The sequence below is a fragment of the Emydura macquarii genome, unplaced genomic scaffold (genome assembly GCF_026122565.2).
Source record: "Emydura macquarii macquarii isolate MOO-44397 ecotype Brisbane River unplaced genomic scaffold, CSIRO-AGI_Emac_v2 contig_2473, whole genome shotgun sequence".
Classification (NCBI taxonomy): Eukaryota; Metazoa; Chordata; order Testudines; family Chelidae; genus Emydura; species Emydura macquarii.
This window is the reverse complement of record NW_027132610.1, coordinates 3508389-3536219: the sequence shown is the minus strand read 5'-3', so window position 1 is coordinate 3536219 and position 27831 is coordinate 3508389. Positions and strand designations below refer to the sequence as shown.

At 42.0% G+C, this 27831-nt stretch overlaps 1 protein-coding gene across 9 annotated transcripts in view; it reads right to left on the bottom strand.

Moving 5' to 3' along the window:
* Positions 1-241: 241 nt before the first annotated feature.
* The window catches only part of ZMYM2 (zinc finger MYM-type containing 2), a 155231-nt gene continuing 127641 nt past the window's right edge, over positions 242-27831 (bottom strand). For 8 of the 9 annotated variants that reach the window (XM_067562833.1, XM_067562832.1, XM_067562831.1 and 5 more), the window contains 7 exons: positions 24265-24359; positions 19290-19458; positions 18152-18303; positions 14236-14350; positions 12194-12445; positions 11674-11794; positions 242-1086 (listed from right to left, as the gene is read on the bottom strand). In XM_067562833.1, the coding sequence (XP_067418934.1) occupies positions 894-1086; positions 11674-11794; positions 12194-12445; positions 14236-14350; positions 18152-18303; positions 19290-19458; positions 24265-24359 (1097 nt within the window). In that variant the 3' untranslated portion in view covers positions 242-893. Of the gene's footprint in view, positions 1087-11673; positions 11795-12193; positions 13435-14235; positions 14351-18151; positions 18304-19289; positions 19459-24264; positions 24360-27831 lie in introns of those variants that run through there. The other variant, XM_067562839.1, reaches the window with a different exon arrangement.

Here is a 27831-nt window from a genome sequence, read left to right as displayed (position 1 = left end):
ATTTAGTATATCGTATTACTTTTTGTAATACTGCATTAAAGTCCCTTTTACTAAGGCTATGAAGGACAGGTTTCCAGAAATATGAGGTACCAACATTTATGTTTGGCAAAATGGAAAAGAAAAGTATAGCATTGCCATCAGACATTTTTACAAAATAAATGTCTAGATGATCACTTGCCTTACGCTTATACTCATTTTTAATATATGTTTTATTTGTAGGGGCAATTCAGAGAGTCACAAATAAGGAAAGGACACTAAGGTTTTAATAAGGGCAACAAAAAAGTTGTTTTCACCAGTATAGATTCACATTACAGTACACCAATATTGACAGCATTCTCTTTTGTCTATTTTTGGTACATAAGATGGAATCTCTCTACATAACCTTATAAGGCTTCAGTAACTAAAAAGTAAAAAACCTATTAGTTTACAATTTATTTAAAAATTCTGAAAGACACAGCAAGTTCTAAACTTTAGTAGTGCTACTCATACACAACCATTTGGTTGAAGAAGCCAGTAAAAGAGCCCCCTTTCAAGGAAGCTTGCAACAGTAGAGTTGTGCAATATGGATGTTTCTTACTACAAGAAAAAAAATTACACATGGCACATTCTCATTCATATTTTGCAATGTAAAAAGTTACAAACATACCTAATCAAATAAATAATAAAAAAATGTATTTGAATGTGTTTGTTAAGTATCCTAAAACCACTACGTAGAATAATGGCAACTTTCACTCACAGATTATTTACACGGTAATACCCAGGTCAGGGTACACTGCTACAAAACTCATAAAACAAAGAGTAAACTTGAAATGTTTTCGATAATAAAGGTCTAGCAGCAAAACTATCTAATGCTGTTTTGATTTGTTTTTCCTGACAGCTTTTGGAAGTTTGTTTTAATCTATGTCTTCATCCAGTTCATAATTGTCTTTATCATAAATATCTTTTACTAAAAGAACCCGTACAAGCATATGTTCCAAAGTGTTGCGGTCCAGTGAAGTGGAAGTGTACCAGACAGGGCTATCTGAGGAAACAGAGCATTCCGGCTGTAAATAGAACACATCCATTCTCTGGTTAAGATTCTGTGGGCTAAAAGGAAAAAAATGGTTAAAAGAGTCAAAGTTTCACAACAAATCAAATATTTTGATGTTTAACATCCTGTGCACATAACAATTGTGCATATATATATTAGGATTTGAGGATTAATGGGGAAAAATACTGCCCTCTGGTTTGAAAATGGGACCTATAGTAGCATAAATGGCTTCAACTGTTTTTGTCCAGCGGAGGCCACTTTTCAACCTAAAGTGCTGTAGTTCTCTATAAACTAAGAACTAATATATATTTCCTTAACACTAAGAGGAAAAAAACTCAAAAACTTTTCCTGCTTTTTCTCTCCAAGGTTTAGTTCTTTGGCATAGGCCTCCCTATTTTGCTCCCTTAACTCCTGGTTCCCTATTGTTTGGGTCCTGTTTCTCCTGTGAAGTTGCTTTGCAGTTTCCCACCGAGCCATGCAAATTTGGTGAAGTTGGTGCTGTTGTGGCTCAGATGCATCTCAGCGTTCTTTAAGCCAGTAGAGAAGATTCTTAAGAAAATTCTCAACACAAAGGTGCACATGTAGAAGAGTCTCAGAGAAACTCAATAATTTTACTATTTAAAATTATTCCCTTCCCCCATTTAAATACTACAGATTTTAGGGCCCAGTACATACATGCCTTTTGGCTCATAGTGTTGCTGGCTTTTCCAAACTGGCATTTGCAGATTGCAGACACTGGCTGTCAGCTGAGATCTCACTTAGCTGCAGGAGCAGCTGCTTTTCTTACTTTGATAGAAACAGAAATAACTGTTGGAAGTCAGATTTGAAATCTTAAAGTTAAGTATTTTAATACCTTCACCTGATTCTCTACAATCAGACCTGATTCTGTTGAAGCAGGCTATGAAATTTTTGCCAGCAGCTGAAAGTGGAAGGCATCCCTTGAAAATTTATTCTGCAGGCTTGTCCACTGATTCTCAAATACCAGTTTCAAAAGCCAGTTACAGAATTTAGGGGCCATTATTTAAAAGTTGGGAGAACAGTTTTAATTAAATATTGTTTTAAAGTTTTAAAGAGCTATTTTACAAAATAACTAACTGTGCAGAAAATTTCACTCTTCTTTATAGGTTGAGGGTATTAACAGTTGTGGCAGCAAACAAGACCAGGACACGGAGCGTACAATTACAGTTAGGGAGAATGACCAAGACCCATTCTAAGATATCTTACTTTAAAACTGTGACATTATTAGGAGGGAACGGTTACTTACCTGGTAACTGTTGCTCTTCGAGATGTGTTGCTCATGTCCATTCCCAATTAGGTGTACACGCGACACATTGCACCAGTGCTGGAAATTTTTTTCCCTAGTGGTATCTGTAGGGCCAGCTCTAGCACCCTCTGCAGTGGCGTGTGTATGCGCCTGTATATAGGCTGCTGCCAGCCCCTCTCCCTCTCAATTCCTTCTTGCCAGAACTCCAAGGGGAAGGAGAGTGGGTTGTGGAATGGACATGGAATAACAAGTTACAAGGTAAATAACTGTTCTTTCTTTGAGTGCTTGTTCATGCCCATTCCCAATTAGGTGACTCACCTGCAGTATCCGGAGGCGGGCAGGAGTTCACGGATGTGTCGTTTGAAACACCACTCTGCTGAAACCAGCGTCGTCCGTATCTATGCATAATGGCATAGTGGGACGTGAAGGTATGCACTGTAGTCCATGTGGCAGCTCTACAGATGTTCTGTATTGGGACCTGAGCCAAGAAAGCTGCTGCTGATGCCTGGGCCCTTGCTAAGTGGGCCATCAGTGATGCTGGAGGCATGACTCCCGCCTGCTTGTAGCAAGCTCAAATACAGGCTGTGATCCATGCTGAGATACACTGGGATGACACCGGTAGCCTTTTAATCCGGTCAGCCTTTGCAATCAAAAGTTGTGTGCATCGATGGAAAGACTTAGCCCTCTCGATGCAGAAAGCCAGGGCTCTTCTGATGTTGAGTGTGGGGACACCACTCTTAACTGGAATTGTGAGGTTTTTGGAAAGAAGACCGGTAGAAAAATGTCTTGGTTGACATGGAAGTGGGATATCACCTTTGGCAGGAAAGTTGGCTGTGACTGTAGTTAGACCTTGTCTTTGTAGAAAATTGTGTAAGGAGGCTCTGAGGTCAAGACCTTGATCTCAAGACCTGTCTTGCTGACATAATTGTTACTAGGAACGCAACCTTCAGGATAGGTGCATAAGGGAACAGGAAGCCAAGGGCTCAAAGGGTGGCCCAGTGAGCCTGGAGAGGACAAGGTTCAGGTCCCATTGGGGAATGGAGTCCCATACTATGGGAAGAACCTTTCCAGGCCTCGGAGGAATCTGGCTGTCATCCCATGCAGAAGACCGTCCTGCCCTGTACAGGATGGTGGAAAGCCAACATGGCTGCTAGGTGCACTTTAATTGACAAGACAGACAATCCTTCTTGTTTTAAATGGAGCAAGTAATCACACCTGATTAGGTGATTTGGTCAAAGAGATATTGTGGTGAGCTGCCCGGCAAGTGAAGCGTTTCCACTTGGCTAGGTAAAATGCTCTGGTGGAAGGTTTTCTGCTTCCCAACAGACAATCTAGTTCATACTCTACCCCACTCAGACTCTGCAGACATTAATAGCACTTACTCTGCCTTCTGCGACGGAATTGTCACTGTGTCCAAGTCATGCATCCTTCGCAGCAGACGCAGGACTTTCATCCCAGGTTTGGATGCAGAATGTGAATAATTACATCGAACTTTTAAAAGCATACCAAATGAAGAGGGAGCAACCAAAACCATACATCACCTGAAAGCTAGACTGGATGAAACAAGAAAAACAAGATGGAAAGAGACAGTTGAAAGAATCACCTTCACCCTCTAAAGCCGGAAAGTGTGGCAGACGATCAACTACCTCATAGGGAAGTCGGTGAAGTGAGAACCCTGTCCTGTCTCAGTGGACGATATTGCACACACCCTAATTAATAATGGGAAATACACCCACCCAGATAGAGCCTTCTCACACCTGGTCAAAAAGAAGCTTAAAGAGGCAAGACACTCACTATCTGCTGACCTTGGCCTGTCACAAGAATTTTCCTCATATGAATTCAAATCTGCATTGGACACCTATCAGCCCGGGAAGGCACCAGGCCCTGACAACATACACCCCGAACAGCTCATCCATGCAGGTTCTCTACTCTTAGACTGGCTGAGGGACTTCATGTCACATTGCCTAGCCAGAGTAAAATTTCCCCGCCTGTGAAAAAGAGTCAACATTGTTGCCATTCTGAAACCACATAAACCTAACAATGATCCAAGGAGCTACCATCTCATTTCCCTCATGTCAGTTCCATTTAAACTTATAGAACGCTTAATATTAAACAGGATTGAGCCACAGATTGAGCAGGCCTTACCTAAAGAGCAAGCCGGCTTTAGGAAGAACAGGAGCATAGAAGACTAGATCCTTGCAGCCACAAACTATATTGGAGCAGCTTTTGAGTCCAACCAAAAGCGTAGTGACATGTTCCATGACCTCTCCTCAGCCTATGACACTGTCTGACTCAGTGACCTTCTCCTCAAGCTATATAATTGCCTCCAAGTCCATCACATGACACGTGAAATTCAAGAAATCATCACCAACCATTGCTTCCGCATCCCAGTCAATCCCAGCCAGACACGGCTTCTCAAAAACGGTGTTCCACAAGGGTCAGTCTTCAACCTCTGCATTCTTCAGCCTCTATATAGCTGACCTTCCACACACCTCTGGCATGAAACTCACATATGCCGACGACATGGTCATTCTCTACCCCAGCAAGTCCTTTGAGGACACGCAACAGATCTTGGAAAGGGACATCCAAGCAATGCACACCTATTATCATCAGTGGCGGCTTCGCCTGAACATTCAAAAAACAATCTGCTCAGCCTTCCTTTCACCTGAACAACAGGGAGGCAAATAAAGAACTCATCATCTGACTCAACGGATCACCCCAATCTATTTAGGGGTAAAGCTGAACAGAATCCTTTCTTTCCGCCATCATATTAGAGGAGTGGTACCGAAAGTGGCAGCCCGGATCAACCTGCTGCAGAGGCTGTGCAGTTATGACTGGGGTGCAGATTTCACAACCCTGTGCTCTGCTGCTCTGGCACTTGTTTACGCTCCAGCAGAATACTGTGTGCCTCCTTGCAGCAGGAGTACACATACACCTAAGCTGAAGACACATCTCAATGCTGCCCTTCGCACTCTCAGGGGATGCCTACATCCCACACCCCCTTACCAATTGCCCATTCTGTCTGGTGTTCCACCCCACCACCTGAGATGGCTGGCTGCAACCAGGCAGTCTAAGAGCCTACTGCACCCCCTTAATGAAAGGATGCTCCAGCCTCTGCCGGCTCAACGCCTCAGGAGCCACAGGCCTTTCATAAGAGTGGCTCAGGACTTCATACAGGCAGATAATGGCCAAAGCTGGAGTGAGTGGGTTTTGAGCCAGAGGAGGAAGGAACACCCCCCTGACAAATAGCAACAACTGCCTCTCATCTCCACCTCACGCATAAGCTACAGCCTGCCATGTAAGGAGTGGACCTGCTTAAACCACCTAAGGACTGATGTCGGGGGCTTTAACTCTTGCATGCACAGCTGGAACCTTTTGCAGACTGCAGCAGCACAGTGTGGAGAAATACAAACAGTGGACTTTCTTGTGGAGGAATGCCCAATCCACCGCCTCAAAGGAGGATGGGTCTCCCTTAACCTCTTGACCGACAAAGCACTGAAATGGCTGAGGTGTGCCACATACAATTGCTGAATGAATGCTCGAATGGAACTCTACACCACATGCAAAAAGAAGAAGGAGACAGTGTTGTCCATGAACACTTGAATGACCCTGCTGGACAGCTGAGGTCAGAACACTTTGCAGGCTAGTTGATTGCTCTGAGTTCCCTGACATTGATATGTAATGCTAGCTCGTCTCTGGCCTAGAAGCCTTGAGTCCTCAGGGTCCCGAGATGGGTACCGCATTCCAGTTCCGAGGCATCTGAAACCAATCATAACGTTGGCTGTGGGGCCGCGAAAGATGCTCCTGTCAGCACATGATGCGGTTTCATCCACCATCATAGGGAGATAAGTACCTGAGAAGGGACCATGAGGATAGTGTCCATGTGGTATCTGGATGAGGAATACACAGTCGCCAGCCACATTTGTAGAGGTCTGAGGTGCAGTCTGGCATACTGGACTAAGGTGTATCTGTAGGCTGAGGCACACCCTCGCCTTGTTGAGAGGATGGGTTGACACTTGGGCTATGAGCTACAACATAGCCAGGAATCTGGCATCTAGTAGGAGTGCTCTGGCTCACGTAGAGTTTAGGACTGCCCTGATAAATTCTATCCGCTGGATTAGCACAAGTATTGACTTCTGCTCGCTTATTAACAGTCTGAGTGCTTGACAGGTAATCCAGGCAACCTCAATGCTATACTGGACTTGCATCCTTAATTGGCTCCTGATGAGCCAGTTGTTCAGGTAAAGGAAGACCTGTATGCCTTGTCATATGGGCCACAACGACCACCATACGCTTGTTGAACACACGTGGTGCGGTTGATAGGCCAAAGAGGAGCACTGTGAACTGACAGTGCTGCATACCCACTATGTTACCCTGCATATCCACAGGAACTTCCTGTGACCTGGGAAGATGGATAAATGGAAATAGGCATCTTTTAAGTTGAGGATGACATCCCAGTCGCCTGGATCCAGAGAGGGAATAATGGTGGCTAGAGAGACCATGAGGAACTTCAACTTCTTGAGAAATCTGTTGAGGTCTCACAGATCCAGGATAGGTCTCAAGCTTCCTTTTGCTTTTGGAATCAGAAAGTAGCAGGAATAAAAACTCCTGCCCATTACATCTTGCAGAACCTCTTCCACTGCACCCACTTGCAAAAGGACTTGCACTTCCTGGATGAGAAGTTACTTGTGAGAGGGGTCCCTGAAGAGAGATGGGGAAGGTGGGTCTAAAGGTGGGAGCAAGGTACACTGAAGAGTGTATCCGGCAGCTACAATATTTAATACCCAGCAGTCTGATGTAATGATAGCCCAGGCCAGGAGGATGGAGGTAAGATGGGATGAAAACAACAGGGAGTCTGGACCCCCGGTAGTGGCTGATACGTCGCTCAGATGCACCTTCAAAAGTTCTGTTTGCCCTCTTGGTTGTGACGGCTTGAGCCAGACTGGGGGGCCCTGGTGGGCGAGTGGCCCTGGCGTCTTTTGTAACCCCTGTTCTTTCTTTTATAGGACTCTCCTTTAGGCTGCACTCCAAATCTCTTTGGCTGCTGAGGCCCGAAGTGCTTCCTGACAGACAACAGGGTGTACAGGCCCAGGCTGTGCAGCACAGCACTAGAAGCATTCAACCCATGCAGCCAGAATCTGTCTGGTCTGCAAACAGGGCTGTGCCGTCAAATGGGAGGTCCTGGATGGACTGCTGGACCTCCAGCAAAAGGCCAGAAGATTGGAGCCAGGATGCTCTTCCCATTGACACCGCCAATGCCATAGTCCTGGGCACTGAATCGGCTGCGTCTGAGGCTGCTTGGAGGGAGGTCCTACCTACTGCCCTCCCTTCCCCCAGGATCATCTTGAACCGCTGCTTGGAGGCTTGCAGCAGGGAGTAAGAATTTGCCCGATGACTGCCAGATGTTAAAATGGTATCTCCCAGCAATGCTTATTGGTTGGATATGCACAGTTGCAGGTTTGCTGTTGAATAAACCTTTCACCTGAACAGTTCTAGTTTTCTGGCGTCCTTGTCTTTTGAGGTGGAACTCATTTGGCCTTGCCTGCCTCTCTCTCTCTCTCATTGGCGGCCGTAACTACCAACAATCCCAGGGAGTGGTGGGTATAAAGATATTCAAACCCCTTGGCAGGAACGTAATACTTCTTTTCTGCCCACTTGGATGTCTGCCACAAAGCCTTTGCCAATTTTACTATTTCCTCATGTACCAGGAGAGTCACCCTTGATGGAACCACTGTTGCCAGGATGCCAAACAGTTCATTTGCGGGCTCCTTCAGCTCCTCCAGAGGCCCAGATTGGCTGCCATTCATTTAAGCAGGTCCTGGTGGGCTCTAAGATCATCCAGAAGGGCCGCAGTGGAGGGCCCTTCTACTGCCTCATCATGTGAGGAGGAAAATGAGGCCAGTAACTGTGTGTGTCTGTATGAAGGTTAGAGGGTGGGATCCTCTTCTATTAGCAGAGTAGCCTCTCCCGGGCTCTCTGTACATGCCCCTTCCCAGCCAGACTCCAAATCTAGGTCCGGTGTCGTGCCCAAGGCCACTGAAGACCATGGTACTGAGGCTTGTGAGAGCAAATGGCCTTGTGGGACCATTGTCTGGGGAAACACTCAAGGACTCCAAAACTGTGACGGTCCAGCCATTGTCCCTGAGGCCATATCACCACCATTGGCATCATGGGGAAACCAGCGGCTGTGGTTGAGGACTGCCCTGTTAGTAAGGTCACCTCTTCTTCCTCTGAGCTTGAGGAGCCACTCTTTGGTGACAATATCAGTGCTCCCGTGGATTGCCCCTTCATGCTGTATTGTGTGCGCCAGCAACTCGGGGGACAATGCCAGGAGCCCGGGTGCTGGTTATCCCGCAACTGGCTTTTGTCCTTAGGTTTTTTTTAATAAGGACTTGGGTCCAGGACTCTGAAAACCACATTGGGAGCTTGTGACATGGTGCTGAGGCTCCATGGATCGGTGCCGTTGCTTTGGGGACCGGTGCAGAGTATCGGGGGACCAGAGAGAAGAGCATGACCTCTCACAGTGCAGCTCTGGGAAGCAGTCACAGGTTCAGTGACTGCTGGCGCATTGGACAGTGGCATCTTGGAGATGGGGATCACTGTGGAGGTCTCAAATGCAGGTTTTCTCCTGGATGAGCTTTCCAAGGGTGTAGGTACCAGTTCCAGGTATGGAGGCCCCCTTTCCCTGGGCACCGACAGCACGGGATCACCAAGAGGTCCTTCATCGCCTGGAATGCTTCAGGCATTGTGGGCACTGCCAGGTGTCAAGGGCCCTTGCCACTTCCTGGAGTCAGCGGTGGGTCCAGGATGAGGCTTGAAACCCATCTGGGCGGTGACCCCCTCAAAATCTGTGGGGAAGAGCAGCCCGATGTGGGTCTTGCTTGAATTCCCGTGTCGTCCTCATCTTTCTTCGGCGCCAGTAAGCGCCTTGTTTGGCATGTATTTTCTTTGGTCTTTTCCTCTGCATCAGAGATGTTGATCAGCGCCAGGAAGATAACGGCACCAGGGGAGTGCTCCATGCTGAAGCCAATGTGCTCAGCGCCGAGTTCAATTGCGGTTCTGACACCGGCCTGAGTGCTGACTCCATCAAGATGGCCCTGAGTCTAATGTCCCGATCCTTGTTAGTCCAAGGACAGAAACTTTTATAGATTTTACACTTCTGACATGTGACCTTCCTCTAAACACTTTAAGCAGCCCTGGTGCGGGTTGTTCACTGGCAAAGGCTTCTTATATGAAGTGCAAGGTTTAAAACCCGGGGACCAGGGCATGTCCCACCCTTGGGTTGATTGCTAACCTAAAACTATCTCTAAATTTAACTCTTAACAACAAATAAACTAACTATATACACTTAAACCATGATAAAACCACTAGGTTGAAGAAAACTTCCAGAAGCAAGGGAACATTCCAGAATCATCACAGGTGGTAAGAAGGAACTGAGAGGAACGGGGGCTGGCGGTGCCTTATATACGTATGTTGCTGCAGAGGGTGCTAGAGCCAGCCCTACGGATATCATTAGGGGAAAACTTTTCTGGCACTGGCGCTTGTGGTACTTGCACACCTAACTGGGAATGGACATGAGCAAGCACTTGAGGAAGAACCGAAGAGTTATTTTAGAAGCTTCATAGAATTGTTCTTTAGAATTGTTTGCCCCCCTCTCCTTTTCAATTAAGTTTCTAGAAAGTGTTTTGTACTCCCTCTACTGGCTACGGAGCAGTAGCTAACAAAAATCTATTTCTAGAATATGCAATCACATATGCTGCTCTCAAGGTGTGTGATTGTAGTGTCCAAGCAAACATATTTTAGCAGGGCAAGAACTATTTAATGTGAACTGGTTTTCAAGTATTTAATAGAACCCTGCAAACCACAATGAGAAACAAAAGAGGTAAAATTCTATACTTGGACATTGTTTCTGCCACACATTCTAATTATATCTTCACTTTTTAAGGATAAAATGCAGTCTTCTAAAACATTTTGGGCTTTATCTTACATTTTGTGAAATTGGTATGGAACTTCTTAGATTATTTACATGCAAAGCCTGCAATGTAAATTCCCTCAATTTGCATAAGATGGCAACGTAACAGCTGAGAACTATACAATATTTGTATCACAGCAGTTGTCAATCATGACTTCTATTTAAAAGTTGCAAAATGTTTCCCATTTTAAGTTCCTCAGTTTTCTACCACACATACATTTCCAAAAGATTCAACTTTTGAAATGAAACTTTCAAAGTTTTGTTTGCCCAAAGCTTTTTAAAAAACATTAATCCATTTCTAAGTGATGTCACAGTGAAAAAAATTGCTGTTTCTCATTGTTAAAAAATTCTAAGCATGCATTTCGACTGGGCTATAGCAAAACCATCTGAACTTGAAATTTACCATACAAGCAGTCTTCAAATGAGAATAAACTCAATAATTTTAAAACAGCTGACACTGTAATCTCTACCTGCACAACATAATTTTTCCTTAAATTGTAACTAACATGCACACTTATTTTCAATGGGATTTTTGTCTGAGTGAGAATTACAGAACTGAACCCTTAACCCAATTCATCAATTTAAAAGCAATATAAAGAATGCAGGGGTGGACATAACATGACCATGAGTGCTCAAATCAACATTTATTTCATTCTAGAACAGACCCAAAATAATATTAGTATACAGCTGGAGTCCATTAAGAACAGAATTACAGCTGTTTGAGTCTTTCAATCAATAACAGTAAAAACTTAAAATAATTTCCTTTAATAAAAATAGAGAATTTTTGCTTGTGATAACCATATATTAACACTACAAATGAAAGGCACTACACCTTGGTGTTAAGCATTTGAATCTCTCCAAGCTTAAATACTTTGTCATTTTCTTTTACACCCTTTACTACCTTATTTAACATCTAAACAGAGGGAACCAAGAGATAATGGAGCTTCGTAGGTCTAAGTTACCAAATCCAGAGATCAGTAATAACTGAAAGTTGTTGCCATCAGAGGACTACCTGAAGGTCTATGTAAAATAAGACTGCTTTGCAGTCCAATTAGTGAACAGATATGCACAACACAAGATACAACATCAATATCTGAACCAACTGGGTCTCCTGTTGGCAAGTTTCAGCAGAGATTCTCATGATTTAATAGCTATAGAAACCAAACCACATTCTCACCCCTAGACGGAGTGTCTTTCTGCAGAGCAGCAGGAGGAACTTTGTACTGTTACTCCTGAGTGTTTAATGCATACTGGACTACAAATTTCAGTGTTCAATCTGACACTTTCCCCAAGTACGACATTAATTTTATTTGTGTAAACATTATTGCACACTGAACCATAATAGTCACTCCTTCTGCACCCTGACAACTCTAAAAACACATCTATACTATTATATGAAATACTTACCTCTTAGACAGATAGCACTCAAACATTTTCACGGGACATCTAGCAGGATTTGATGTGTTTTCAACTTGTTCAAATACTGGCTCATCATCTTCATGTTTCCTTTTTCCAGTAGTAATTTTATCTTTAAAAAGGAAAAAACCCACCTAAGCCCAAACTTAAAAACATTAGGTAGTATAATTATTTTCATTTTTATATTTAACATAATAGATTAGGGTGAACAAAAGTACAACCCAGAGTACTGCAATGCAGTCACTTGCATCTCTAAACTGGAGGTGTAGCCCCATAGACAAGGTCCCAGCATTTGACACGGAGGCTACCTGAATCAAGATGGAACATTTAATGCAGGGACCTTGTAGTCTCTGCAGAAAACACGTTCATATTAAAGATCCAGTAGCTGCAAACTGCTGTTTTATGCAAATGAGGTGCAGTCCTCAAGCTCCTGGCAAGGTGCCAATGTGGCCCTCAACTGGGCAAAATTTGGATGCCCCTGCAATACTTATTTTGGAACTGTCAATAGTACCTTCACTATCAGCTCCGCACAGGGAAGATACTTGATATCGAAGACAAGCTTTGCTGTCCATTGTTCGAGGATTTTTTTTCCACTGTCTAAAAACAGTGCCAAAGGAAAGTCTTAAGTGCTGCTCCACTGTTTTCAGGCCAAAATATTTAGTGTTAAAGTAGAACAGTGTATTCAGAAGAGCAACTGGAGAGTGTGATCCTAGCTGTTTTATCCTCCAAAGATAATCTTCTTCAACTCGAGAGAATATTGACCCTTCCAGAAAAAAAAAGTGTGTTAGGGAAAATATAATGATGCAAACATCCCATATTTAAAAGAATCAGTGAGACTTCTATCAACTGTAAAAATTAAACAAAGTTTTCTACTGAATATTGAGCATTATCTGCCCACATTCCTAAGAGAAGAAAATGGAAACCCACTGGTTCAGGAAGAGACAATAGCAAATCCCACATAAGCAATTCACATGAAATTCTTTTTTGTTAAATTATTGCAACAGGATTCTTAAAGTGTCACTCTTTCATAACTGATATCACTTCATAAAAATGTGAAGATCAGGGAATGTGACCAACCTTGGTCCTTTCATAAAAAAAGCACTTTTATGGTTTTGGGTTGGGTTTTTGTTTTGGAGGTTTTTGGCACATGTAAGGGGCCCTTGACTGACCCCCTCAATTTTCTTACTGACTGCAGATAGAAGCCTCATCCAGAAAGGTCTCCTGTATCACTTAGGTGGAGGAGTCAGCTAAGGCAGTAGTTGCTACCCAAGGAGGCTGCAGCAGACCTAAGATAACTGGAGGAAAGAGAGCAAAGAACAGTGCACCTCCCTCCTCCCCACAAGTCTGGGGTAGAAAAATCGTAGTGCAACTTAACAGCCCACAATCTCAAGCAGGAAGAAAGGAGAGGGGATGGGAAAAAGCACTCATATCCCTTCCCATATCTCCCAAGAACCTGGAGTAGTTTGAGAGACAGTGAGAGAAATAACTACACCCCAGGAATGGGGGAAACAGTTAGGGAGGTCTGGGAAGGAAAAACTGACTGCCCTGTCCTACTGGAAGCGGAGGCAACCCTCAAAATAAGACTATAAACAGCTGCCTCCAAAGAGAAACTGGGAAGAGTGTTGTGGATGTGTGGAGTACAGCAGGAAACACAAGAATTACAGAACCTGGTCTTGAATGCTCAGCTTCCTGACTGAGTGCTGCTGTTGGTTGGACCACTGAGCTCCTCTCTCCTGATAGCACTTTGATCTACTGGGAGAGAGGGTAGAGGAGACTAGGAATGAGTTCCTCACCTAGCTCATATTCATCCCAGCCCCCAGAGTCTCAAAGCAGGAGATTTGCCCAGTCTGGCTGAGATTGAGAGATTCTGAGTGTGGGTGCAGGTACTTAAAATGACCCTTAGGCATTCCAGTCACTGTGATAACTTCCCAGCCCCACTGAGCACCCTACAGTGCTCTTCACACACACTAAACACTCTCCCATTTTTTCCAGAAGTGGGTTGTTTCCTCTCTTTTTCTCAGGGCTGCCCCAGTTGCCAAGGCAGAGCGATAACCACAAGTGCTGCTTCACAGACCCCCAGAGCTACCTCTTCCATTCCTGGGGCAGAGAGTGGTGGGGTTTGTTTCACCGTCCATATTCTGAGAGGGGTCCAGATTTCCTTTGGCAGAGAGGAGACAATACAAGTGATGCCACCCAGGCCCTCTGTTCTCTCCTCTGTTGGGTGTGCATGTCTAGCTGGGGTGTTCCTCCCCTAAACTGCACCAGATCTCTTAAAGGAGTGGAGGGACACAGATTCACCTTTCCCTGCCACTTCCTCGATTGTTTTAGGGCTGCCGCATCTTCTTTGCACAGCTTCTGCTCACTAGGCTGGCCTCATCCCTGCAATGATTTTCTTTTTTGGAGTGAGGGAGGGGGGTGAATGACACCTACAATTTTATTTGTTTTAATTTTATCAATCATCACAAGGAACAAAATATTTGTTTGTGTACATCTGCATGCTTAAGAGTACAGAACTGTTAATAGAAGAAAGTACATAACAAAAAAGAAAATTACCATCTGGAAGTATGCTTGGTTGCCAACTTTTGAGGATTTTATTTAATTCCTGCTCAAATGTCTGGTAGCCGGGATTAATAAATATATTGTCTTTTCGATTGCTTCCATACAAGTACTATAAATAAGAAGAACAAAGAATATTTACTATGTTGGGAGAATTAGTGACAAAATAGCTTATGTTATATGCCTAGATTTCTTCTTTTTCAATACTTACAGTATTGCATAAACACAGTATACCAGTCACAAAACTACACAATTTTCCAATGGTTTATTAAGCAGTTATAGGCTGGCTATAAGACAAAAGTAGTGTAACATTTAAGTCACATAACATCTAATATTGGATACAACAAAATTAAAGAGAAAAATATTAGAGAGAAAAATATTGATTTAAGTAGAAGCCTAATTCACATTAATGAACAGGATTTTTTTTTTTTTAAATATCTCTAAGATGCAAAGTATTTAGTTATGGCACCAACACTTACTTTTCATTTCCAGCTAGGTTTTCAGAGTAGGTACATGTTTAGCAGGACAACATTTTAAATGTGAAGTGTGATTATTGACAAAAATAATACAAATTATAGAATTACCTTTACTTCTAAGGCAGAGCAAAGAAAAATATTTACTCATGGCAATGATATGAGGCATTACAAGAAATGTGGTAGATTGTGCAAGGAAACCTACATATTTTACAGTCTAACATCTAATTATCTTAATCCTCTTGATCTTTCAGACAGAAGTGGCTGCTCTTTTGAACTTTTACCAAGAATTATTATGAGGGCTATACTAATATTTGACATTAGTACATAAGAACGACCATACTGGGTCAGACTAATGGTCCATCTAGCCCAGTATCCTGTCTTCCAACAGTGGCCAATGCCAGACATTTCTAAGAAATGGAGTATTGGCTTCTTAAAACTTCCACTTCAGTATTATCTTAGTAAAAACAAGCCTGTTGCTAGTGAATACAATAAAAGTGATAGACTGAAAAACATGTGCTCACTTCTGGAAATGGCATCTATTTCTGTACACATCCTTGAAATAACATTTAACACAGCACTCATTTGTATTAAGCAGAAGTTCAGCATATCTTGACTAACTTATCTTTGCACTTAGTTTTAGAATAAGGAAAAATGAATCAGTACACTTTCTTTGAAATCTTAAGTCTTTGAAATACACAGTGCCTTAGTTCAGAGAACTGATTTGTAATGGATACATTTACAAAAATGCTTTCTTGAAAAATTAACTCTTACAAATACATTCATTACTGTAGAAACATAACTTTGAATTTACAGTACAATCCTAATTCAGATAATGCAACAAGTCTGTATAATAAACGAGGATCACTCCACTTTTTTTTTTTTTTTTTAAATACTTGTTTTGGTTACCACATTTACCTGGGTCCTGAACATACTGATGCTTTTTTCCAAGTGTCCCTTTTAAAAAAATATTATTGTGTGCTTTCAAAATACATCAAGGTCAGAAAAACAAATACAAGTAAGATTTCTAAACCACCCCCATTATGCTCAAAGTCTATATCTAACAGAAAAAAAGGCTCATCCCTGCAACACTATCTAGTTCTAACAATTATGGTAATTCTATGGCAGGGAGAAATGTTCTCTATCCTTCCCTCTGCCTTCCAACAACCTCTTGGACAGTATTAGTACAAGTTCCTATAATAAGCTACTAAAACACTGCTGATTTGATTTAGATCCATGGGAATTTCCTCTGTATCTGAGTGAAGGCTTAATACCATTCTCATTTCATTAGTGTTTTGGATGCCTTGATAACAATTTTTCAGCTCTCTCTCACAATTATAAATGTTACTCCTTTGATTTGAAAAGAGCATACTCTTCTTCTGGTAAAACTGGTTGCAATCATAATTTCCCCCAATATACTGATCACTCAGTTTAATCTCTGGAGTTTTTCTCCATTGAGTAGTTATCTGTTTAATTGACTATACATGTCTGAGGGTTTTTTTTATATTAATTTTATTTTATTACTAGCAAAATCCTTTAACAAATAATATCTGACATGAGCCTTCCTAGCTTATCAAAGCCCCCTCTGCTTATGTATTCTTTAAAAGGAAGTTATATTTATTCTCCATTCCACAGATTCCAAACGAGGGGCTGTCAGATGGGAGGAAGGCATGTAATGATTTAAGAAGTGAGCTGAGTTTTGCTGCACATAGGGACAATAGGATCGAATTTAGTACATTGTAAATTAAAACAATTTGCAGTGCTAGTCCCCAAGGACAGAGTATGAACCTGCTCCTGCTTTTAGGGAAGGGCACTTCAGAATATTTCCTTAAAATGAACAAAATCTGGCATTAACAAGATGTGTACCTGCTGTCACCCAATTCTTTTTTGTTTTTGTAGCCTATACGATCTTCAGTGCAGAGACCATGTCTTTCTATGTGTTTGAAGAGTACCTAGCACAACTGGGCCCTGAACTCCATTGGGACCTATGGATACTCTCTCAATTGAAACATGAAACACAAATACAAACAATAATTGCAATGACATGATCATTAAATAATACTGTTCCAATGTCATGATATATTATTTTTGTATTAGGATTTCTGATAGTCATGTCCATGCAAGACAAAGCACTTATTATAAGAGCTTAATATTTAATTAGATATATGCCTAATATTTGCAACAGACATGATAGGCAGGGTAGAAGATATAAAAGAACTATTGGGAGAGAGTACAACTATTGGGAGAGCATCATTTTATAAGCAGATGGCTTACTTTTTTCAGCACTGTGTATCTGGTTTTTTTTTTAATTTAATAAAAAGTTCTATTGTCACAGTGGTAGTAGATCATGCAAGAGCAGTGGTGGAAAGCTAGCTGAGATTTAAAAACAATTTTTTTTAAACATGTATTTTGCCAAATAAAGAATCTTTTCCTTGTGATTGATATTTGGAAAGTTATCAACTAGCTCCCACTAGGGACTAAATAGTTGGAGAAGTGTTTAAAATATTTTTGATTGTTAAAGGGATTCATTATTTGATTCCAGTAAGGAAGTTTAGCTAGGATGATAGTTGGTTAAATAAGAGCTGGTGCTCTATATTAGACACATATACAAATGATGTTTGGACTGACTGAAATTTGTAGCATTATAGTTTTCAGCTCAGAATTTAGAATGTTTAACCTACTGCTTTCTGCATCACAGACAGAAAATAAAATTGAAATGCCCCTCTGCTTCAAAAGATAAAAGTTGTTGAACATCATCTTTATCTAAGAATCTAATGGTCTTTTATTGTCTTTATCTGCAATGGAATTATAGTGGCTCTTTTCTGACTTGAGGTATGATACAATTTTAAATCATTTGGTGTAACTATTAAACTTTTTTACATGAAATAAGACAGACTACCAGTAGTGCTCAATATTTAGCAAAGGCAGCTCTGCCCCATAAGCATTCCACACAGCTATCCCCTCCATCCACCAATGAATAAATTACTCATCATTATCATGATCAATGTTGCTACCATGGTTTGTGAAAATTTTCATTTTCTGTCTAGCTGTACAGTTCCCTGTTTCATTCTGCTTTATCATTAAATCATCTTAGGCAAGCCACACAAATGGCAACATTTTAAAAATTGCTTTTGTCAGGCACAAATGACAGTAAGGCAATCATTCCTTGACTTCATTTAGCAAAAGGTTTTAAAGTATCAAGTTGCATCACCTCTCTTTCAAATTTCCAGATGTATGTGCAATTCATCGTCAAAACATACCTTTCCATTATGTAATTTATATCCTCTTTGCATTCCAAATGACCACAGCACCTACGTTCATAATGCCACCTAGCCACTTAACTAATAAATCCACATTTTCTTATCCGCCCCCACTTCATTAAAGCATATTAGAGTTAAATCATCAATTCCATATTCTATCACATCTTCTAGATTACTAACCTCCTGAATCCCAAGACACAGATAATAGATGCTGTCAGGTGTATAGTTCTCTCCATTTGGTCTTCGAATTTCATTGACAAAACGTGCCAAACCATAGTTTAGCTCAGCTACAGTATGTGATAACAGATCTTCCTTTAATTTCACAGACTTTGCTGTAAAATAAAGATAAAACAAATGATTACACAATGATATCAGTATTACTGACTGAGACTGGAGGAGGGGGAAAGATGGTTTAGATGTTCTCTGTACAGACTAATAAGTGAGTTCCAGTGTTCTACCTGGTACATTTGACCTAAATTATGCAACAAAGCCACCAGATTCAAAACCATTTTAATTAACTAGACTTCATTGTGCAGTGATGGGAAAAATATCATCCACTGTGGAGAATTTACTGTGATCCATGGCTGAGGAAAAGGTGGAAGGAAGGCAATAGCTCAACGTATTAAATCAAATACAGAGTGTGTGTGAGGGAAGTTTCAGAAAGAGTGGCTGCATTTCTGGAGATCAAAGAACATATACGGCTGTGCTAAGGTGCATGAGGAGCTAGCAGAAGAGGAGAGTAGTGGCCCCAGAGCGAAGGTAAATGCTGATACCGGAGGAGCACTGCAGAAAGGGCAGCTGCATTCCATAGCTCCTAAGCCCACTGGATCAGAGTCCCATATTCAGGTAGAGCTCAGAAGCTGTGCACTGCCAACTCTGTCCCCAACTGACAGCCTCTGAAGGTGTGAAGTAACAGGATGCCCCTATTGTGCGGTTTAGGAAACCTGAAAGAGGGGTGAACTCTCGGGCTGACTAAGAAATAAGGAGAACCAGGGGGCCGCTAGACCCAAGGGGCATAATAAATACTGAGAGCTAAGGTGTTGCATCTTGTTTCACACCAGGAGCACAAGACCCAGGACTGGGAATCTAGTGAAGGTATCTTTAGGAAAAAGGCATGTTTGTGGGAACTTGGAAAGAGTTAAGCAGCCATTTTCAGAAATAAATAATCCTGTTGTATACCAGATTTGCTTAAAACTTGAAAGCATCAGTTAATATTTTATATGAAGAATTAGTTTATAAAAGGTGAAGAGTTCATGCAAATATAAAAGTTCTTACTAAAAAGAAATAAAAACGAATTACAAATGTGGGCAATACTTACTTGATTTCAGTTCCTCTAATACTGGCAGATCTTCATCTAGACTCCTAGTTTTTACCCAGTGTTTCCATGCATTTACACCATATGCATATTTGAAGGGAAAACTACACTCTGAATTCTCAGAGCTATCATCATGAGACTGGTATTCTGACACTGCTTTTCTCTTCACTCCCTGTTATTGAAATAAATCTGTAAATATTACTGCTTATTAAACTGATCTAACTTACAATCAGTAATATTACCCTTATCTAAAAATATAAGAACTATAACAAACTGCCAGGAAGATTTTGAATGACAAAACTGAAGTAAGGATATTTATGTTTCATTCAGCTAGAGTCAAGTAGGTGGGTCCTTATACTGAAAACACTTCAAAGAACAGTTCTACCTGTGCAGACTTAGGTATTTCTAAGCCACCTAACAAAGTGGTATCTGAGACAGATGAAGTTGGGTGGACTTATTTTGATAAAAGAAGCTGTTGCATTCGTGAATCACACTGAGAAACATACATTCCTGGTACCACAGTTCACAGATAAGATATAGGAGTATTTTCAAGTCCTCATTTTGCAAATATGCAAATCAGGAAGTTAGACACAACTAAGATCTGAGTGCATGGTTCATTTTGCAAACTGCACTCAGAAGCAGGGAGGCTGGACCTGATCCTCTTCTGAAAATATACTAAACAACAAAAGGAAAAGTCCAGTTTGTGCAGGCCCCACATTTGCATTTAGTAAGCAAAATATAAAGAAGGTTTTAGAAACACTAATATTAATAGAATTTCCTTCATGAGCTAAAAAGAAAGAAACAGTTTGCTTGGTTACAGTTCTTGTAATCCAAACACTGCACATTTGTGCTGGTGCCTCTGCACCACAAAGGGAAACTGACTGGAAATGGACTGTGAACAAAAGAATCTGGCTATAATCTATTTTCAATGCCTAAACTAAGTGAACTTAAACAATTAAAGCAAACACCTTAAGGATCAGGATGTTGTTAGCAGCATACATTTAAGGACATTTCTTTAGGAGTATTTTTAATGTTATACACTCTGTTTCAGTTATTTTACACATTAAGAGTAGCATTGTCAGATAAAGTAGTGCATCTTTACTACACTTGTGGCCTCAGAGAACAAAAGGCCAAATCTTTAGTAATGTTTTTGTCATTTTCTTCCAAATCTGTTCCTCCAAAAAGTGGATTTAATGCTTATAATGCATTTCCCTATTTCCCCCTCAAATGTCCCATTTTATAGCTTTGATGTTAACAGGTATGGGCATGGAACAATGATGAGATACCATCCCAAAGTCTCTAGAACAGGAGTTAAAACACGTGAAAATGCATCTGTGGTAGACTCAAAAAGCAGCATCAACAATGGTGACTATTTTTCTGACAAATCATCAAAATGTATGCCATATATGAGACTGCTCAGAGACTACTAGGAATTACAGTATGGAAAGAAACAACACATTAAGTGAAGAGCAACCCAAACACTGCACCTTCTTAAAATGAGAGCAAACAAACAATCTGAACGTCCCCATATGGTTTACAAAATGCACAGGGACTTTCACTAAATTCTTCTCTGATGCACACATGATCAGAGAAGTTTCAGTTGTGCACTTTAGGAATTTAGCCAAAAAACCTGTGCAAAACATACTGTGCCTCTGCTACGGTCAATTTTTGACAAATCTCAACTGCTAAACAAAACCAATTTCCACCAGAACACTTAAAGACACTTCTCAACAAGTGCTTCCTTGATCCAAATTACAGCTTTTCTATACCCAACCATTGTCTTAGAACTGTTAAATGATGCAGCATTTAAAAAAAAATCTCATACTTTCAAAAAACAGAGGGAAAATATGTTCTCCCTGAGTCTCACACTCAAAATTGGCAGAACTATTTTTGTACAGATTTTTAACAACCAAAAATCAAATTTAGTCATCCCTCAAACCTGGAAAATTTCAGATTGGAAACAAAGTCTGGGAAAATTCTGAGCAACTGAAAATACTTCTAATCCTTACTTATAGTGGCTCCTCCAGCTCTCAATATGAGTAAGCTAATACTTAACATTTATATAAGTGGGTGAGCAAAGTGAAGCCTTACATTCAAAAGAATTTCTCCGATTGCATGTATGTAATGTGGTAACTTTTGAAAACTACATCCGATCAATCCAAAGTTTCAGGGCATGTTTGACATCAATCACAATCAACAGGCTTCTTACCAGAGTGTGCGCGCTGCAGGAGTATGTGGGGGGCACAGCCATAATGGGGGTTCCAGCTGGGTATACAACTGTGCGTTCATAAACAAAAAATGGTGCAACCTACCTGGATTTTACATTTTAAATGCTTTCCATAAACATTGGTCCTCATGTAACCCCATCAGGTTAAAAAGATTTACTACTTCCACTTTACAAACAGAGGAACTGAGTTCGCAGTAAAATGATTTGCACAAGGCTATGCAAGTCAGTGGAAAAAATGGAATTAAAACCCAGAAATTAACTGTCAACCACTGTCCTACTCACTCTGCCTGATGACTAGACTGGAATAAGTATTGCACTGAATTAACTGCATTGCACTGAATTAATTTTACCACTTGAACAAGCATACTATTTCATTCCAAAGCAAATAGATATATTAGTATTTTAATAAGCAATAAGTGAGGAACTGGTTGAGAATTTGAAAGTGGAAGGCAGCTTGGGCAAAAGCGATCACAAAATGATAAGAGTTCATGATTCTAAGAAATGGTAGGAGGGAGAACAGCAAAATAAAGACAGTGGATTTCAAGAAGGCACACTTCAGCAAACGCAGGGAGTTGGTAGGTAAGATCCCCTGGGAAGCAAGTCTAAAAGGAAAAACAACTGAAGACAGTTGGCAGTTTTTCAAAGAGACATCATTAAGGGCACAAGAGCAAGCTATCCCATTGTGTAAGAAAGATAGGAAGTATGGCAAGAGACCACTTTGGCTTAACCAGGAGATCTTAAGTGATCTAAAAGTCAAAAGAGTCCTACAAGAAATGGAAACAAGGTCAAATTACAAAGGAGAATATAAACAAATAACACTAGTATGCAGGGACAAAATCAGAAAGGCCAAGGCACAAAATGAGATTAAACTAGCTAGAGACATAAAGAGTAACAAGAAAACATTCTACAAATAGATTAGAAGCAAGAGGAAGACCAAGGACAGGGTCGGCCCGTTACTCAATGAGGGGGGAAAACAATAATGGAAAATGCGGAAATGGCAGGGGTGCTAAATGATTTCTTTGTTTCGTTTTTCACCAAGAAGGTCGGTGGCAATTGGACATCTAGCATAGTGAATGCCAGTGAAAATTAGGCAGGATCAAAAGCTAAAATAGGGAAAGAACAAGTTAAAAATTACTCAGACAAGTTAGATGTCTTCAAGTCACCAGGGCCTGATGAAATGCATCCTAGAATATTCAAGAAGCTGACTGAGGAGATATCTGAGCCATTATCTTTGAAAAGTGTTGGAAGACACGAGAGATTCCAGAAGACTGGAAAAGGGCAAATATAGTGCCCATATACAAAAAGGGAAATAAGGACAACCCAGGAAATTACAGATCAATCAGCTTAAGTTCTGTACCCGGAAAGATAATGGAGCAAATAATTAAACCATCAATTTGCAAACATCTAGAAGATAATAAGGTAATAAGTAACAGTCAGCATGGATTTGTCAAGAACAAATCATGTCAAACCAACCTGATAGCTTTCTTTGACAGGGGAACACGCCTTGTGGATAGGGGGGAGGCGGAAGATGCAGTATATCTTGATTTTAGTAAGGCTTTTGATACTGTCCCACCTGACCTTCTCAAACAAACTAGGGAAATACAACCTAGATGGAGCTACTATAAGGTGGGTGCAAAACTGGTTGGAAAACCATTCCCAGAGAGTAGTTATCAATGGTTCACAGTCATGCTGGAAGGGCATAACAAGTGGGGTTCCACAGGGATCAATTCTAGGTCCGGTTCTGTTCAATATTTTCATCAGTGATTTAGATAATGGCATAGAGAGAACACTTGTTAAGTTTGCGGACGATACCAAGGTGGGAGGGGTTGCAAGTGCTTTGGAGGTCAGGATTATACATCAGAATAATCTGGACAAACTGGAGAATTGGTCTGAGGTAAATAAGATGAAATTCAGTAAGGACAAATGCAAAGTACTCCACTTAGGAAGGAACAATCAGTTGCACACATATAAAATGGGAAATGACTGCCTACGAAGGAGTACGGCGAAAGGGACCTGGGGGTAAAAGTTGACCACAAGCTAAATATGAATCAACAGTGTAATGCTGCTGCAGAAAAAACGAACATGATTCTGGGATGTATTAGCCGGAATGTTGTAAGTAAGACACGAGTAGTAATTCTTCCACTCTACTCCGCGCTGATTAGGCCTCAGCTGGAATATTGTGTCCAGTTCTGGGTGCGACATTTCAGGAAAGATGTGGACAAAATGGAGAAAGTCCAGAGAAGAGCAAAAAAAATGATTAAAGGTCTAGAAAACAGGACCTATGAGGCAAGACTGAAAGAAGTGGGTTTGTTTAGCCTGAGAAAAGAAGAACACCCCCTACATAATAACAGCTTTCAAGTACATAAAAGGTTGCTACAAGGAGGAGAGAGAAAAATTGTTCTTCTTGGCCTCTGAGGACAGGACATGAAGCAATGGGCTTAAACTGCAGCAAGAGAGGTTCAGTTGGACATTAGGAAAAACTTCCTAACTGTCAGGATGGTTAATCACTGGAATAAATTGCCTAAGGTGGTTGTGGAATCTCTATCATTGGAGATTTTTAAGAGCAGGTTAGACAAACACCGGCCGGGGTGGTCTAGATATTACTTGGTCCTGCCATGAGTGCAGGGGACTAGACAAGATGACCTCATGAGGTCCCTTCCAGCCCTATGATTCAGTTCTCATAATGATCTAAAATTTAGTCAACCCGCAGTGTACAGAAGTTTTTTCTATTTGAACCACATGTTCTATTACCTTTTTTTTGGATCGAGGTCTTGGCTGTTCCTCATATTCTTCCCCAAAGACAGGAGGCAGCAAAAACTCGTTTTCTGTATCAAGTTCCTCCGTCGCTGCAAATATATTAGAAACTTAAGTTTAATAAACTTTTGAAAAATTACATGGTCTAAGGTTATGAACGACATAAACCTGCACCAATGCAAGTAGTCTCAGAGTACACAGTAGTAGTGTACCGTGGGTCTCTGGCGCCCAGGGGCCAATACTCACATTTGTGGAAGCACCCCTGGGCGGGGCGGGGGGGGGGGGGTATCTGGTCTGCGGGCCCATTTCCCTCTCTCTCCCCCACTCCCCCCCTGCTGTGGCGATGGCAGGGAGTGGAAGTGACAGGGGCAGATGCGCCCAGGCCACCTGGCACCAGTGACAGGCTCTGCTCTGGAGCCCTGCGTTTGGCTGCCGGGGTCCTCGTGGCTCCCTCCTTGTGCCCAGCGCTGGACCAGGAAGATGTTTGCTCCCCCTGCAGCAGAAGCCCTCGGCCGCCAGGGATGTTAAAGCCCGGCAGCCCCTGGCCACCTGTGACAGCAAGGGGAGACTCCTCCAAGGTGGGCCTGGACGGCATGTCCCTCACCCTTTGGTACGCCACTGGTCCACAGATGATAATGTTCTGCTAACATTTGGTGTATTAAAAAGCATAGGATTTCAGAAGCGGCAATTCATTCCGTTTTGGTGTTTTGTATGAAATACTGATTTCAAAAGCAATTTAATGATGAAAATTTTCATCACTAAGACTGTGTAAGCCTACTAACCGTGGTGTATAACTTATTCCTTAAATCTGATGATATACCAGATGACTGGCAGATAGCTAATGTAATGCCAGTTTTTAAAAACTGCCCCAGAGGTGATCCTGGCAATTACAGGCCAGTAAGCCTAACTTCAGTATCAGGCAAATTGGAGGAATGAATCCAAGAGGGATCCTAGGTCTCTGGCCTCCACGTAAGTAGTACTAGTGACACTTGTTCTCTACTGTAGTGAACACACTCATGTGTGGCTCTGCAAGCACACTATCCACTCCCGGCAAGTGGGCTATTGAGATTGATGCCATGCCCTATGGCAAAGTTCCATACATACACTGCCTCTTGGCATAATTATACAGACTGACCTCTCCCTGCCTGTTCAAGTAAAATGTGCTGCCAGCTGTCCAACACTGTCCGGATGGAACAGCCCTGTACATCTGGCAGGAAAGCCATGCAGGCATTATACATACCCTTAGTTCCAGCACATTTATGTTTATAGATCTTTCCTCTGCAACCACAGAGGGCTGTATTGTTACCCAGATGTGCCCCCATCATATCGTCGACGCATCTGTAAGTATTTATAGTCATGGACAGGGAAACTCAGAATGAATGACACTTCCCTAAAGGAGTTACGGGGGTCTATTAAGTAGTTCATGGAACAGAAGTCTAATGACAGGATGCACACCACTGAATACAAGTGTTGCCTATTAGGATGGCAGGCCAACAATATCCATGCCTGCAGCTGACAAAAAATGGAGCTTGCATAAGGTGTGATGAATGTGCAGGCTGCCATGAGATCCATAAGTTTGAGATGGGTGTTCAAGCGTGGACCTGTGTTCCAGTACAGGCCTGAAGGTAAGATCACAGGTCCCATACGGCCTGAAACCTGTCGAGCAGTAAGGGGACTATTGCAGCATCTAATATGACCCTTAATAAATGCTATCACATGGATGTGAAGAATGACTTTTTTGTGTTCACCAGCAAACCCAGGTGTGCAAACAACTGAAGGGTTGTCCTGATATTGGCATGCACCTCAAGCCCCAAGTGGCCTACGGATTAGCCGGTCATTGAGATTTGGGAACACCTGGCTACCACTGAATGGCAATTCAAAAACACCTCTGGTGCTCTTGAGAGCCCACATGGCAAGATCTGACACTGATAGTGATGGTCATCTTTTGCAAACCTCAGAAAGCATTTGTGAGCTGGGTATATCACAATGTGGCATACAAACCTTGTAGGTTGAGTGCAGCATATGACTCTTTCTGATTTAGGGACTGCATAACTGATGCCAGGGACACAACCCTGAATCTAAGACTCTTGATGTAGATGTTTAGGTCCCTTAGGTCTGATATAACTCAAAGCCTCCCCCTTTCCCACCTTCTTGGGGACGAGAAAATATCTTCACTCAACTCCTTTTCCCTTCTGTAGCAGGGGAATCTCTTCTATGGTGCTGAGAGCTAAAAGGGACTGAACTTCTTGGTTTACAGTGCTCTTATGAGTCTCTTATGAGGGAGGATGGGTGGGTAGGGAAGGAATTATATTGTATAGCCCATCTCTGCTACATGCAACAGCTGAATGTGATGCTGAATCAGATGTGTCAGAAATGAGCCAGATGGTTACCAAGAGGGATGTGTGGTGCTGAGAAATAAGTGGTATGCTGTTTTCAGGCATAGAATTAAACCTGCTGCCTTGTTGCAGAGGAGAAGGGACAGTGCAAAATGGTGGTCCGCCTCAGCCAGAGGGCTTACTTTCTGAAACCTTCTTCCCCATCCTGGCAGGTTCTGGTGGTCTGTACTGGCAGTAGGGAGCCTGCCTGTAATATGGGTGAGGCCTAAAATTCTGTCTCTTGATGCTTGGAGTGTAGGTCCCTGAGGACCTGAGTGTAGCCCTAGAATTCATAAGTCACCTCATCTGTCTTGCCAAAGAATAAGAAGCATCCTTCAAAGGAAAGATCCTTGATCATGGTCCACCGCACTTTTGGAAATACTGACAAGGACAGTCACAAATAGTGCATTGTCTTTGCCACTGCCCTGGAGCCTGCATTTGTGGCATCTAAGGTCACCCAGAGGGCTGTCATAGTGCCCAGCTGCTCCTCTGACACCAAAAGCTTGAAATTCATTACTGAATTCCTGTGAGAGCTTGTCAACAAAGTCAACATGGTATACAATTTGGCATGGTCGTACTTCACCAGCACTGCTTAGTATTTAGATATTCTCATTTGGAAGGTTGGGGTGGAGTACAACTTTCTACCAAGCAACTCTATGCAATTTTGCTCCTTATCCTTCAGTGCTGATTTCTGCTGGCCCTTGTGCATTGTTTGATTCATCACCATCACTACTAGCAATCCTGGTAAGTAAAACTGTTTGTTGCCTGTGGCCAGTAGCTGGTACTGCCTGCTGGCCTGCTTCAAAGTTGATGCTTACTGATGCCGGCATCTGCCATAGGCCCTTCACTGACTTTAGCAGTTGTTTTTTTAAAATGTTATTGCAATCATTATGTGGCCCAGTAGCAATGAGTGTAATATATCAAGCAGCTTGTGCAACATATCCCACGCCTCTTCGGTGTGGATTTCCAAGGTTACCACTATTTGCCTCATGAGTCCTGGAAAATTTTATGGTCCTTCGGAGTGGCCAATGAGGATATGTTTGCCAGAGCCAGCTGAGGATCTTCTGGCTCCTGCTATGGTACATCAGATTGGGGGATGGGAGCATTCTTGGGGTTGGGGGTGCTTATCTGTGCTTTGAGTGCACCAGGGAGACCGAGTTCAAAACGAACTGAGATGCCCACATGACCC